This window comes from Gossypium hirsutum, chromosome D09, assembly GCF_007990345.1.
Source record: "Gossypium hirsutum isolate 1008001.06 chromosome D09, Gossypium_hirsutum_v2.1, whole genome shotgun sequence".
Taxonomy (NCBI): domain Eukaryota; kingdom Viridiplantae; phylum Streptophyta; class Magnoliopsida; order Malvales; family Malvaceae; genus Gossypium; species Gossypium hirsutum.
The window spans coordinates 44513416-44528529 of record NC_053445.1 but is presented as its reverse complement, the minus strand read 5'-3'; the positions used below and the strand labels follow the sequence as shown (position 1 = coordinate 44528529).

At 31.7% G+C, this 15114-nt stretch overlaps 3 protein-coding genes across 7 annotated transcripts; 2 read left to right on the top strand and 1 right to left on the bottom strand.

Moving 5' to 3' along the window:
• Nucleotides 1–1584: 1584 nt before the first annotated feature.
• Nucleotides 1585–4352, bottom strand: LOC107908742 (ras-related protein RABC2a). Of its 5 annotated transcripts, none has more exons than XM_041100827.1 (7): nucleotides 4134–4352; nucleotides 3722–3847; nucleotides 3555–3623; nucleotides 2980–3045; nucleotides 2597–2718; nucleotides 2066–2200; nucleotides 1585–1932 (listed from the first exon to the last, which is right to left on the bottom strand). In XM_041100827.1, the coding sequence occupies exons 2-7, from the start codon at nucleotides 3771–3773 to the stop codon at nucleotides 1825–1827; spliced, it is 552 nt and encodes a 183-aa protein (XP_040956761.1). In that variant the 5' UTR covers nucleotides 3774–3847; nucleotides 4134–4352; the 3' UTR covers nucleotides 1585–1824. The 5 variants fall into 5 exon arrangements, with proteins under 5 accessions (XP_040956761.1, XP_040956762.1, XP_040956760.1 ...); XM_041100828.1 differs by having other exon boundaries at nucleotides 2066–2194; nucleotides 4096–4314; XM_041100826.1 differs by having other exon boundaries at nucleotides 4096–4247.
• A 2055-nt stretch (nucleotides 4353–6407) lies between these two features.
• On the top strand, nucleotides 6408–8970 carry LOC107908741 (splicing factor 3A subunit 2). Its single transcript, XM_016836001.2, has 7 exons — nucleotides 6408–6766; nucleotides 6862–7031; nucleotides 7493–7569; nucleotides 7665–7730; nucleotides 7935–8009; nucleotides 8097–8171; nucleotides 8363–8970. Exons 1-7 carry the CDS (start codon nucleotides 6615–6617, stop codon nucleotides 8774–8776), a joined length of 1029 nt encoding a protein of 342 aa, XP_016691490.2. The 5' UTR covers nucleotides 6408–6614; the 3' UTR covers nucleotides 8777–8970.
• Nucleotides 8971–12336: 3366 nt separating this feature from the next.
• LOC107908171 (thaumatin-like protein 1b) lies at nucleotides 12337–13419 on the top strand. The gene is made up of 2 exons (XM_016835422.2): nucleotides 12337–12426; nucleotides 12524–13419. Exon 2 carries the CDS (start codon nucleotides 12532–12534, stop codon nucleotides 13204–13206), a length of 675 nt encoding a protein of 224 aa, XP_016690911.1. The 5' UTR covers nucleotides 12337–12426; nucleotides 12524–12531; the 3' UTR covers nucleotides 13207–13419.
• The last annotated feature ends 1695 nt before the right edge of the window (nucleotides 13420–15114 follow it).

Sequence of the window (15114 nt, the reverse complement as noted above, 5' to 3'; positions counted from 1 at the left end):
ATATATATATACCTATTTATATATTCTCTATATTTTGAAATGTAAACCTTTTTATATATTTTTTTATTTTATAATTTATATACACATACATCATTTATATATTTTACAATTTATATACATATACATATATATATTTACATATATCGTTGTTGTCTTGTTTTTATATTTTATAATTTCCACATACATACATATGTACATATTTATATGTTTATATTTTTATTACTTTGTTCATGTTCATTTTAGTTATTTATTCACGTTTTCATTATTATTTTTAAAAGAACATCTCAATCTAATTTGTTCATATGTTTATTATTCTACATGTTATTAATTTGTCCTCTTTATCCATTCATTTTATTGTTGTTGCTTGTATTATTTTTTTACTATCGCATTCAATATTGCTTTGTACGCATATTAACCTCGTGTTTCGTTTCTACTATCCTGAATTAGATTAATTTATCTCGACGCATAATTTTTAACTTTTGAATAAGCAAAATTTCGTGTTTAGATTCGAGAGGATTGAGCCCTAACGTATTGGATTCCAATTTTCTTCGTTGAATCTAAATAATCGAGAATGCTCTTTAATAAAAAAAACACATAAATAAAAAGCTCATTATCGGGGATTCAATACGTTGTGTCCTAATGCATTAGATATGACACGTTGTTTTCCCGAGATGAGGATTTTTCTAAAAAATAATAAAGACAGTATTTTGCATTTGGAAATTCGAGAAAGCGTGCCCTAATGTGCTGGGTTTCGATTTCTCGTTTAGCCAAACAGCCAAATACCCTCTTAAAGTTTCAAAGTATGGGTTTTGGAAACCAAAAGGTGATCTTGGTTTCGAAAGTTTATAGTATCGTGTCCTAATGTGCCGAATGTGATATTCTTTCGGAACAAGAGAATCTTAAATTCCAACCCATATCGTTCAAAAGTTGTTAGGATCGTATTTTTAAAATTCTTCAAAGTTTTCGATTTTCGATATTAAGACATTAACTAATCAATTAGGTACCAATTTTTGGGCGTTACGAGGGTGTTAATTCTTCCTCGTACGTAATCGACTTCCGAACCTATTTTTTTGAATTTCATGGACCAAAATCGTTGTTTTAATAAAATTAAATCGTTTATTAAAAACAACCACTTTTCAAGGTGACCCGATCACACCTCATTAAAAAAGATTGGTTGCGACTCCTGTTTTCGTTTTCGTTTTCGTTTTTAAAATCCAAATCAACCCCGTTTTATAAAAAAAATGGTGTCAACAACTATTATATGGTCCTTTTTTGTCGGCCTCTTCATCATGCATCCAGAGGTGAGGATGTGAATGTTATATCAGATTTGTGCCCGAAGACTAGGATCACTGTAAGTGTGATTTTGTTTTACCTTTTCTTCATTGATTTGACATCTAAAAATTGTTAATTCAATTGTCGTTCTAGTTAATGAGAACTTTTTAATGGATTTGATGATGAGAGTTGTTGAATTATAAAATATAATGTTTTACACTTTGATGGGTGTTTTTGATATTGCTGAGAGATTATGCGCGAATAACAATAAACATGAGAACTGTAAAAATTAATCAAGACAAAAGCAAAATCGAAATCAAAATCTAACAAATTTACATTAGTTAATTCGAGTATGATAAAATTAACTATAGACAGATAAATTGGAAATTGCAGCAGTATAGAAAATTGAAAGAAATTATCATATACAGGTTTTGCAGACTGTTCACAATCTGTTTCAAGGTGGGAAAGCTTAGAGCCAACAACATGGCTGCCTGAGCTTTCTATGGATATGCAAGTCATGCTTTCATATCGGGGCCGAGATCTTGCTGCAAATTAAGAGCAACAGGCGCCTCCAGGAGGAGCCTGCTCTGGTTTCTGCTTTAAGATGTTCCTCTTTCCTACAGCAGACCCTTCTTCCAAAAGACTAGGAGTTTCCATTATCTGTGTAAGAAAATCCATAGCTTGTCACAACTGAGAGAATAGATTGCCATAGTTTCTTTGCTCATGGTACCAGTTCAGATTGTAAGAAATTCTATAATCTAATCACTTATTGCAATTATCATGAAAAATGTACCTTCAATGCAAGCTCCTCAAAGCATTGCTCCACGTTTTTCCTTGTTTTAGCACTGCATTCAAGAAAAATGGATCCAAGCTCTTTTGCAAGCGCAATCCCTTCTTCTCTACTTACTGCCCTTTCAGAGTCCTGGAACTTAAACAAATTGGCTATAATGATGCTATATGAGTGAAGTGAAAACAACTCGAAAAGAAGTCCTCAAAGTAAGAAAATCAAGAGCCGACTTTCATATGCAAGAAAAGCGTTACTTCAGAGAAACACACAACATAGGTGAGAACATAAGCATAATATACACTGATTGCATGATGAGAAATGCAAAAACCTTATACTAGCATTTGTGAATGCAATCGTGATTTTCCTTAACAAATTTATTCCATGAGGTTTCTTGAAACTGTGCCGCATAAGATGATGAAATTGCTCATTAACAAGTTAATAATACATCCTTTTAACTTTTGAGGGTGAGGTGTGAAGGGGAGTAGATGTATCTTCAGTTATTAATATTAAGGATCAGAAAGAGAACATTAGACTTACCATATCAACTTTGTTTCCAACAAGTATCTTGACACAGTCCTGGTTGGTAGAGTAGAGCTCCACTTCTTTGGCCCAAACATCAGTCAAATTTGTGAAAGTATCTCTCCGCGTTACATCATAAACTATATAACCAAACCCAAGAAATAAGTCCAACAATTTCAACACCTTGAGCAGAACTGACAAGCATCACAATTGATCATTTATTTGGGAATACAACTACATTATGGAATAAAGGGTACAAAGAAGCATGAATGCTTATGATACCAATATGCACTAATATCTTATTGTCAAATAGTTTTCAACTTCAAGCCAGTGATAGGCTCCATCGAACAAAATCAAGGAAGTGGAGTAAAGTCATACATACACCAGAAATATGAACTTACCAAGAATGATCCCTTGAGAACCTCTATAGTAAGAGCTTGTTAGTGTTCTGAACTTTTCCTGTCCAGCTACAAGAAGCATTATGGTTTCAAAAGTCAAGCATGATTTCTCCATGTTCCAAGGCAATTATTTTAATGCAATTTTATAAGCAGAAAAGGTGAACAGCTAATAAAAGATTAAAGAAGCAACATCCAGTTAACCATGTGAAGAAAGCATTTTCTCCTTGCATCTAAAAAGTAGAAACATAGCCACTAACAACAATGTTAAAACCCACGAACTCATTTCAATTGATCAATATTATCATCATCAGTATAGTTCTTTTCACCACACATGATTTACTGTATATTTCCTGAAAATTGGATTTCATAATTGATGCTGCAGAGTGCAGAATTGGTTCCACAAAAAGACAATCATATCAAAACGTATTGACAAAAACATTTCTTTTTATATAATTGTGTAGAAGTGAAGTGTAATTTTTTAAGCCAAGACAATTGACTTCAATTAGACTTGACAGATTTTGACACTCTTTAAAATTGAAACTGAAAGACTAATGGAAATTTTTGTATGTGTTTCATACCAGTATCCCAAATAGTGAGCTTTAACCTCTTCCCACCAACACTTAGCAACTTGACCTTAAAATCCACACCTACAGCATGGATTCAAACACAAACCCAAATAAATATTTACCATAAGAAAACTAATCAAAGATCCATTAAGAGAAAAAAAGAAGTTGATAAAACGAACCAATAGTGGGAGCTAGATCTTCTGCAGAAGCTGAAATAAAGCTAAGAAGCATACTACTCTTGCCAACAGACGAGTCTCCGATCAACAAGATCTTGAATGAAAGATCACAGCTTCCACTACTTTGCCCTGAAAATGATCCCATTTGAATTTTTTAATCCAAAAACAAAAGCCCAAACTTTAAAAAAATTCTCCTTTAAAAAAAATAAATCTTCTTCTCTTTCTCAAAGTCTCTGTTGTATCCAATAAACCACCCCTTCAAAAGAAGGGAAAAAGAAAACTTGGGTTTGAAAATGAATGGATTCTTTCTTTCTCTCAAAAGTAGAGTGAAAAAGAAATTTAATAATAGAGAAGAGAAGAGAAGAGAGAATCAATACGTTGTTTGAAAGATAAGCTAAAGGAAGACAACTTATACTAGGAATGGAAGGAGAGAACAATGCAACAATATGCTTCTGTTTGAAACAATTTTCCACAACATTAAAGTTACACAGGTAAAGAAGTTTGATGGATAAAAGTAATGTAAATCTTTGTTATGATTGGTATATTGTTGATCATACTTTTTGTGAAATTTTAACAACTAAATTTGGTTGTTTTTCGCGTATACATTACTACTACAAATTAATCCTTAATTTGAGGAGATTATTTTGTAAGAGCTTCCTGCATGCCATTTTGTTTTTAATTTTTAGGTGCAAAACATTTATGGGGATAAAACTTTATGGATTTGATATAACTTTATGGAATAATATTTGATACATTGTTAGTGATGGTGTATGAGGATAAAAATGAACTTATGAAAAATTAACCAATGTTTCAAAACGTGCAAAAGAATTACTGACAAATGAACCTTTAGTATACAATAAAGTCAAATAATTGTCTATGTTTTTCATTGATGAAAATAATCCGCTGAGTATTAAGCAGAGTATATCAAGGATATCAATTTCTATAAAGAATTTTTGCAGTACTTTTTTATAGAACAATCTAAGAATATAAAAGATTGTGAGAGCATAGAAAAAAAATTCATTTCTATTTTTTTTTTTGTGTCGTACAAATAAAGTTTCATTCTTTTTATAGTAAGTCTCATGTCTTTTCATAGAGACATAATTATCAAATGGATAGGAATAAACATAATTATTCAATGAGTCAATTACATCAACATTCACTCAACTTTCAATTTAGCCACTAAACTTTTAAAAACTAATAAATTGGTCACTACTAACCATTAACAAGTTGCCATTTTCTGTTACAAACTTAACAAAATTATCTTTTTCCATCCTTTTCTCCCCCCTCCTCTCTCGTCTCCCTTCCACTATCACTGCTTTCCCATCCCTCCCTCTCTCCCTCTCCCTCTCCCTCTTCTTCACCGTCCTTTTGCTAACCCTTAATAGATAACTATTATCGACAAAATTATATATAACTAAGTAAAGTTGAGTGTCCTATCATCATAATAAGTTAATAGATAACTATAATTAAATGTACGTATTACAGACTTAAAATTTTAATCTTACAAATCGCGTAACATTTAACTCTAAAAAAATAAAAATTCAGAAAGAAAATTCTTTAAAACAACTAAATAAAACGAAAGTAAAACTCTGAAGCAAAAACATCCTTGACATACGAAACAACATAATTATGAGTAGCACTAACATGTGTGCGTGGATTAAATTATGTTTGTCATTTATCTTTATATGCAACCCTTTTTTTTTATCTCCCTTTAAATATAGTTGACTGTGTATAGAGAAAAATCCATTTTTACTCATATAAATAAATATATGATGGAGCAGGGGACCCTAACATTTATTTAACAATAAAAAAAGCAAGTATAATAGCGTAAATTTATGGTGAGGAAGGTGAGGGGATACATGGAATATTAGAGCAGGGATGGCAGTAACATCTATGTTATACTCTATCATCGTCTCATTAATTTTTTGTATCCTGATTTTTAGTAACCAATTTTTTATTAGTTTTAATCTCTTATTTTTTAAATTTTGTATAAATAAAAAATTTAAAATATGAATTATAAAAGATTTCAATGATGTAAATTTTAAAAGTATATATTTTATAAAATTTAATTAATTAAAATATTTGAAATAATTGCTTAAAATTTTCAGAAAAAAAAAATATTTGTATTGATAATTCTAAATTTTCAAAAGGAGAAGGTAAATTATATAAAAGGTGGGGGTGCATGTTAAGTTCAGGCAGACACAAGAATAAGCAGGGAGGGATGGGTTTCATTAGATGTCATGATTAAGTGATTAAGTAATTGCCCCCATTTTTTAAAGTTGTAAATTCAGAGACAAGCGTGGGGATTATAATAGTAGCGAATTGGGATGAAAGCTGAAGCCATCCTCACAAATTCTAAAGCAAAATAGCAGTCCCCCCACTATCATGTGCATGGCCCATTTATAGCCAAATTGCTAATCGTTAGTGATAAGTGGGATATTTGTAATTTTTAGATATCCAAAATTCATATTTAATAAGTATAAAAGTAATTTTTAAATGAAAAATCTTAAAAATAAAGTTGATAATAAGTAGATAATATATTTAAATATTCAAATCTAAATCTAAGTTAAATTATGAGTTGAATTACTATATAATCTATTATTCAAATATCAGGGTTTGAATTTTAATTTATTTTTTAAGAACAGAAAATCCTTTTAAGCCCTGACCTAAAAGCAAACATCTAAGGGGCCCAATTATTTTATGGCCTAGCTTGGATTTCCAAACAAAGAGAGCCCAATCCTTACCAGCCACCGCTTTTTACAACCTGCAACATGCGATTGCGAACGCCTATTCGCCATTTCAGATCCATCACTTCTGTTTGTAACTGAAAAAACAAAACCCAATTTGAAACCCTAACAAAGAACCAGGGAACACCGAAGGAAGAATCTCGGGAACCATGGACAGAGACTGGGGCTCCAAACCCGGTTCTGGAGGTGCTGCCTCCGCCCAAACTGAAGCCATGGACCGCCGCGAGCGGCTCCGTCGGCTTGCTCTTGAAACCATCGATCTCGCCAAAGATCCCTATTTCATGCGCAACCACCTCGGCAGGTATTAAATTATCTACGAAATTTCCCTCTTTTCTTCTTAAAAGTTCGATTATTATTATTTTTTAAAGATTGAAAATGCTTTATGTTTTTGGGTAGTTATGAGTGTAAGCTTTGTCTGACGCTACACAACAATGAAGGGAACTATTTGGCACATACGCAAGGGAAGCGGCACCAGACCAACTTAGCAAAGAGAGCGGCGCGTGAGGCTAAGGAGGCTCCGGCTCAGCCTCAGCCTCACAAGCGTAAAGTTTCTGTTCGTAAAACAGGCACGTATCTGTCAGCTTCCCCTTGTTCCTTTTTGCAGTTCCGTTGTTTTTTTTTTTTTGAGCAAATTCTGTTTGTTAGTTTTAGTAAATTGTTAATGTAGACTTAGTGTCATCGACAGACTTACTGTTACGAATTAAGAATCTAATGCTATGTGTACTATTAGCAGCTGAAGTGTTGCTTTTGTAGGCCAAGATGAATTGAAATTATGCAGAAACGGATTAAATCAATTAATTATTTGTTGCCTTGAATTTTTTTTTTTGAAGAAATTGAAGTTTAAACCATGTTCTCATTCACCTATCAATTACATTTTTATGTTTGGGAGCCACCACCTAGTTGTATTCGATGTATGATTTTATTTCTGAATGGAATGTTCAAGAAGAACAGTTTACATATCTGTTTGTCGGATCTCATCATTTGTTTCTTAACTTGTGAAAGATTGCTCATTTGTTATTCTGTGCAGTCAAAATTGGTAGGCCAGGATATCGTGTGACAAAGCAATATGATCCGGAGACAAAGCAGAGATCTCTTCTCTTCCAGGTGCATATCATGTACAACAACAATTGAATTGTATCATAAAATTATTATTTTTAATCCTTTTACTTATTAAAATTAGTGTTTGATGTTTCATATAGATTGAATATCCTGAAATAGAAGACAATACAAAGCCAAGGCACCGTGTTATGTCGTCTTATGAGCAGGTTTTTCGCTGTATTTTCATTTCCCTCTTGACTTCATAGGCTTCTCATGATTGCTTCCCCCAATTCCATATGTAATTTTGGTCCATTAAAGCAATAAAACTCAAACTTCATATTTTCCCAAAACCTGAATTTATATCTCTATTCAATCATAGACTCTTCTCTGTAGCACAGTATAATGTCTATGTTTATTGTTCACGGATGCAGAGAGTGCAACCATTTGATAGGAGATATCAGTATCTCCTTTTTGCTGCAGAACCCTATGAGATCATAGCTTTCAAGGTAAGTCAATGATAGTACATACCATTCTGTTGATTCGTTTGAATTCTGTTTAGCATTTGTGTTTATATATTTAATTTATCTTTACAGGTCCCAAGCACTGAGATCGATAAATCCACTCCTAAGTTCTTCTCGCATTGGGATCCTGACTCGAAAATGTTCACAGTTAGTTTATTTAGCACAAGCTTTACCTCTATTGACATTAGATGAGGACTATCATTGAAGCTGTATTAGCTGGCTAAACTCTCTCTTTGGCAGGATTAATAGTTGCTAATCTTGCATAAATGCACTAATTTGTTTTTAAAAAATCTTGTAGATAATATCTTACTGTTTTTCTGGCTATTATCAAAATGCAGTTGCAGGTATATTTTAAAACCAAGCCACTAGAGGTGAACAAACCTCCACCTCCTCCTGCAGTCAATGGTACTGCAGCCCCAGGTGCTCCTCCAAGGCCTTTGCCTCCACCACCTCATGCTCCAGCACCGCCACCTCCTCCTCCACCTCAAGGGCTGCCAAACCCTCCTAGGGGCCCTCCACCTCCTGCTCCTGGTTCATTACCGCCGCCGCCGCCTCCTATGGGAAATGGTCCTAGGCCTATGCCTCCTGGTGGCAACCCTATAGCCCCACCACCACCTCCTGGGGGTAGCGGGACAATGGGAAATTTCACTCCTAGGCCTCCAACCAACCCTCCTCCACAAGGTTTCCCTGGTCATCAGATGCAGGGACAGGGTATGCACCCGCCGCCTCCGCCTCCTAACATGGGACAGTAGTTCACCTGGCTTCCGGTGTGCTGATATGTCATGTTTGAATCATTTTTGGTCAGATTAAACTGGTAATTGGATTTATTATTACCTGAGCAAAAAAACCTACTTAAGATGTATGTATGTTTGAGTTTGTGGTACTCGGTTTTAAATGTTAGCAACAACAGTATAATTTGCTTAAACAAAGGCCTTAATGTTTGAAATGGGTGTTTGGATGTATGTTTTCGGAACGTATGTGAAATGTGGAAAATTCTGAGGTGAAATGACACCGCATAGATCTCAAAGTACTGTGATCAAAATTATTAGGCATAAAAATTTATTTGGTCTTTTAATTTTACAAAATAAAAAAATTAATTAATTAATTAGTTCTTTTTTTCATTTTTAGTTTTAAATTTGTATTGTTTGTCAAATTATTTCCAAATGAATTAAAAAATTAATCCAAGTTAACTTTATTGATGTGATATGTTGTATGAATGTCACAAAAGAAAATAATTAAAATTTTTAAAATTAAACAAATTCAAAAAATATTTATAAAATTATTTTTTTAAAAATAAGAGTTTTTAAATTTATTAAAAATATAGAAAAAAATTTAAAAATGTTTTAAAATATTTTTACATTTTAAAAAATTAATTAATTGTTAACATACATGTAGTATTCATTTTAAGGTGATTGGATATATAATACATGTAGTATTTATTTTTTATTTTTTGTGAGGTTAAAGAACAAAATAAATCATTATACCTTAATATTATTGATTGAATAAAATGAGTCTCCTCCAGTTGCGGAGATTACTTTGGGTTTGTTGCTTTCTTTCACGGAAAACTACTAGAAGACTTGGGTGTTTGTGTTTGCTCCAAAGTAGAATCATTGGATGAGGAAGTGGAGGAATAAAATGCGCCTCCTCCAAGTGCGGAATAAAACAAGCTAGTCAATTCCGTGGTAAGAACGAACAAATTATAGTTTGGCTAAATGGTATATAAACCTTTGAAATTAAAAAAAAAATTAATTAAGTTCATTGACGAAAAATATATTCAATTAAGCTTTCAAAGCCTCATGTTTTTTATCAATTAAATTTTTTGATCAATATTTTTCGTCTTTGACCATTACATCGCTGACATGACCATTAACGATGTTGACATGGCATTTTATGTTAACAATTGTTGTTGATGTGGTAGTGTCATGTTAGCAAAAAGAATTTATTTTTTTTTAAATAAAAAATTAAAAGAAATATTTTTTTTATTTTTTACTAGAATAAACATGTTCATTTGAAAATTTAAAATCTTTTAATAAAAAAACATTTTTAAAAAATTTATTTTTTTAAAAAATTATAAATTTGTAGAAATATTATTAAAATGTATAAAAATATTATTCAAAAAGTTCAAAACAAATTAAAAATTAATAAAAACTATATAAAAGTTAAGTTTGGACATATTATTGTCCAGATTAATTGAAAACAATTTTTCTAAATTATATAAAGTTTAAAAAATATTATAAACTATATTTATTTAAAATTATTATATATGTATCAATGTTTTAATTCTATTGGTACCTTTTAGGCTATATAAAAAAATATTTTAGTAAATAAATAAATATAAATAAAATTTAATTTTATTAATCATATGTGCATAGTTTTTGTTCTAAAGTGTAAATATATCCTATTATTTGAACCTTCTAGGCTACACATTTAAGAAAATAATTGACACACCTTTTAGGCTACACATGTAATAAAATAATTTATACACATTTAAAAAAACTTTACACATACAATTAATAAAATTAAATTTTATTTATATATTTATTTTGTAAAATATTTTTTTTATTTTTTTATATATTCTAAAAGATACCAATAGAATTAAAACATTGATACACATATCATATTTTTAAAGAAAAATAATTTTTAATAATTTTTATACTTTATATAATTTTAAAAAGTCATCTTTAATGAAATGTGATTCTGGACAATCATATGTCTAGATTCATTTTGGACTTAAACTTTTAAATAGTTTTTTTATTAATTTTAATTTTGTGAACTTTGTTGAATTTTATTTAATATTTTTATAAATTTTAATATATTTTTTAAAAATTTTATAAAATTTTAAAAAAGTTAAATTTAAAAAAATATATTTTTTAAAATTTTAAAAAATTAAGTTTTGAAATGAATCAACTTGGACAATTCTAGTAAAAAATTTAAAAAATATTTCTTTTAATTTTTAAAAAAATTGAATTTTTATTTTTACTGTTGTGACACTTTAATGTCAACAACTGTCTCTGACATAGAGCACCATGTCAGCACCGTTAACAACCACATCAGTGTTGTAATGGTCAAAGATGGAAAGCATTGGTCAAAGGACTCAATTGATGCAATTTGAAAATTTAAGAATTTAATTGAGTGTGCTTTTTGTGGAGGGGCTTATTAATTTTTTCCCAAAAGTTTAGGGGATTATTTTTCCTTTAGCCTTATAATTTCTAAATTTTATAATTAATTTGATTGTTAATTAAAATGTTTTGCAAGTAATTAGTGGTAAGGTAATTACCCAAAAAAATGTAATATTAAACTTAATCTATTAATAAAAAAGATTGCTTTAAGAATGTTAAGATTATAATTTTTTTAATTATAAAACTATTTAAATAATTTTCTTCATTAAAAGAATTGAGAGGTCAATCAGATAATGGTACGCGGTAACTATTTAACTTTATTCTTTGTTATTACTCCTTTGTTGATGTTGATCATAACTTTTCAAATCCACCCTAATAGAGATTTTTTACGGAATTGAATTTGTTATATAAAAAATAGTTTTCCAATATTTGAAGTTTTACTATCTTACCATACGTTGAAAACCTAAAAAAAAAAATGGAAATTGAGGATGTGGAATGATGAAGATGTGAGTCTCCTCCACTAGAGGACATTGCAAAGGTATCAAGTGTGGAGCAGGTGAAGGGGAAAAACGTAAGTTGTTCCCACTGCTCCAAATTCACGAGGTTCGGTTTTGGATACAAATGATACAGTATTTTAGAGAGGATCGGAATTATGGAGTAATTCTGAACCATATTTTTTTACACCACCGTGAACATGAATTTGCACTCACATTGCATGAAAGTATTTGCACCCCCAGTCTTCACGTTAATTTGAACCCATTTAATTTCTAAAAGAGAAAAGTCTATCACCTTAGGGTACAGTGCTTGTTTTAATTTCGGTACGTGGATAAAGAGGAAAAAGTATTGCAGTAACTCCCAATCCAAATAACCTTAGGATATAATGCTTGTTTCCATTGGAATATAACACCAAAAACAGATATACAAAACAAACACCTGTTCTGTCAGCACACTTTAAAAAACAAAAGGTTTACGTAATTTGATCTTGCAAGTCAAGGAAGTGTTTGACAGTTAATCAATCTGAATAATCATCCCTATTTTCAAAGTTTGAGATTGTTGTCTTTTTTGTTTATTTCATGCTGAAAAGTCTGGTGATTAAAGAAATAATTTGGTTTTGCGAGGACCTTTACTGCAAAACATTAAAAACTTGAATGCTATATATACCTCCTTGCTAGGTACCACAACTTCACCATTCATTCCAAAGCAATTTAATCAGTCGATTGTTTAAGCAAAGTAATGATGAAGCTTAATTTGCTCTTTGGTCTTACATTGGCCATCCTCATCAGGTAATAAACAATTACTTAATCCACTATGTTTTTTTGTTATTGTGTTTTCAACACTTTTTTATTTGATTTTTCAACAATATTGCATTGCATGTTTCAGGGGCTCAAATGGCGACCTTCACCGTAAAAAACAACTGTCAGTACCCTATCTGGCCTGCAACCCTTGTTGGTGATCCTAATTTCCCACAATTGCCCAAGACTGGGTTCCAGTTAGACCCTCAAGCACAAGATTCCCTTAACGTTCCTAGCCCATGGAAAGGCAGGCTCTGGGCTCGAACACAATGCTCAACCTCAGGCGGAAGGTTCACTTGTGCCACTGCGGACTGTGGGTCCGACCAGATCGCTTGCAATGGAAAAGGTGGAGCCCCTCCGGCAACCCTGGCCGAGTTCACTATTGCAGCTAACGGAGGACAAGATTACTATGATGTCAGCCTTGTTGATGGTTTTAACTTGCCGCTTTCGATAACCCCGCAGGGCGGCTCAGGTCCAAACTGCACCAGCACTAGCTGTGCGGCGAATGTGAACTCAGCTTGCCCACCAAACTTTGTTGTCAAAGGATCCGATGGGAATACCATAGGTTGCAAAAGCGCATGTGCAGCTTTGAATGAGCCTCAGTATTGTTGCACAGGTCAATATGGTTCACCCGAGACTTGTAAACCCACGGATTACTCAAAGAAATTCAAGGATCAGTGTCCTGAAGCTTATAGTTATGCTTATGATGATGCAACTAGCACTTTCTCCTGCACTGGTGGGCCTAGTTACCTTATCACTTTCTGCCCATGAGCCACCATATTAGTATATATAGATTGTACAAACTATATATGCATGCAGAAGCCCCTTGTTTCTCTTCTTTTCGATCCTAAAATAAAGAAAGCATCAGTACTGATCTGATCTGATCTGCTGTGCTGGGATGTGTTATCGAATAAACAAATATATAAAAACCTTGTTGGTTCTAATCTAAGCTCAATTTTTGTTTTTTTAGCTTCTTACAACTATACTTATGTTCTATACTTTGTGGCGGCGAAACCAGAATAATAAAAATATAATTTTACTATTAAAATAGTTTATATTTTTATAATTTTTAAAAGATTAAATTAAATTTTTTGTTATTTTTAGGAGGTCAAAGTGTAATTTTAATTTTACTAAATAAAAAAAGGACTAAATGAAAAAGTTTCATTTTAAGTAGGTAGGTGCCCTACCAGCTCCCTAGCTACACTCTTAAATCTACCTGTATTTTCAGTTTTTTTATACAAGGACAAAAATTTCTAATCACCTCTTCAAACAAGACCAGCAAGACCAATTTGATACTTTAATTGTTATCATAAACCGCAGGATACATAAATACACAGTAGTGCACAATTTACATGCGAATAAATAATTAAACTGTTACATAAATACGAAAAATAAAAGATGAAATTTGTATGAAATGATTTATACCATTTAAATATAATTATAATACAAAAAAATATTGTAATTATTAAAAAATTTACCATATTTATTTGTTAGCGAAAAATAGCATAGAGTCTTGAAGAGTTATTGGGTCCTGTTGATGTTGCTAGACTTGTTAAAATTTTGAAATGTGTTTCTTTGATAATTGATATCAATACCACAAATTACAAATTAGATTTTTTTTTAAAAACAACTGTTATGAGATAGCAAGAAATTTTTTTAAAAAAATTACAGCATTTTTACAATTTTTAAAACTTTTATCTAAAATAAATTTGAAAAAATTAATATTCAAATTTAAATGAATTTAAACGTCTAAATTCATTCATTTGATAATCTTTAGTTTTAAACTCCATAATTGACCCTCCCCTAAGAATTTATTAGTAGAAGTAAATTATTTCATCTTTATGCAATTACGTCTCCATAACCTATGTTGGAAAGCCTATAAATAGAAACATCTATAAAAGTTGCAAATGACTCAGTTTATCAAAATTCAACAAGTAATTAGTTTTCTATTATGGTTTTCAAGTAATCATTAAATTGAATCTCTAAAGTTTTAATCCATCTTCATTTGGTGTTTGATTGGTAAGAAGGTTAAAAAGAAAGTAATGAAAACAGATTTGAATTTATTGATTGATTGATATGAGTGGTGAATTCTCCCTTCATCCTTTTTTCTTTTCTCAATTTTCAATATTAAAGAATTTTTTTTTTGTGAAACGAAAAAAAAATAAAGATTACATTAACTTAAGGCTCTAGGAATCCCCCTAGGTGGATCCTCAACCAATTCCTCTTCTCTATCAAAGGCCATCTTAGCTATACAATCAACATCCTCATTATTCTCTCTGGGAATATATGCACTACACCAAAACAGGCTTTTAGCGGCACTTTTTTAGGCCTTTAGCGGTGCTTTTTAGCGCCGCAAATACTTTTCAAAGAGCCGCAACATAAGCCGCTAATGACTGCGCCGCTAACTTTAGCGGCGTTTTTAGAAATAAACGCCGCTAAAGGTGTTGGTCTATAGCGGCGCTTCTAGCACAAACGCCGCTGAAGACTAAGACCTTTAGCGGCGCTTTAGTGGAAGCGCCGCTAAAGATCAGGGTCTTTAGCAGCGTTTTTGCTAGAAGCGCTGCTAAAGATCAGGGTCTTTAGTGGCATTTTTGCGACAAGCGCCGCTAAAGATTAGGGTCTTTAGCGGCGCTTTTCCTACAAACGCCGCAAAAGACCCTGATCTCTAGCGGCGCTTCG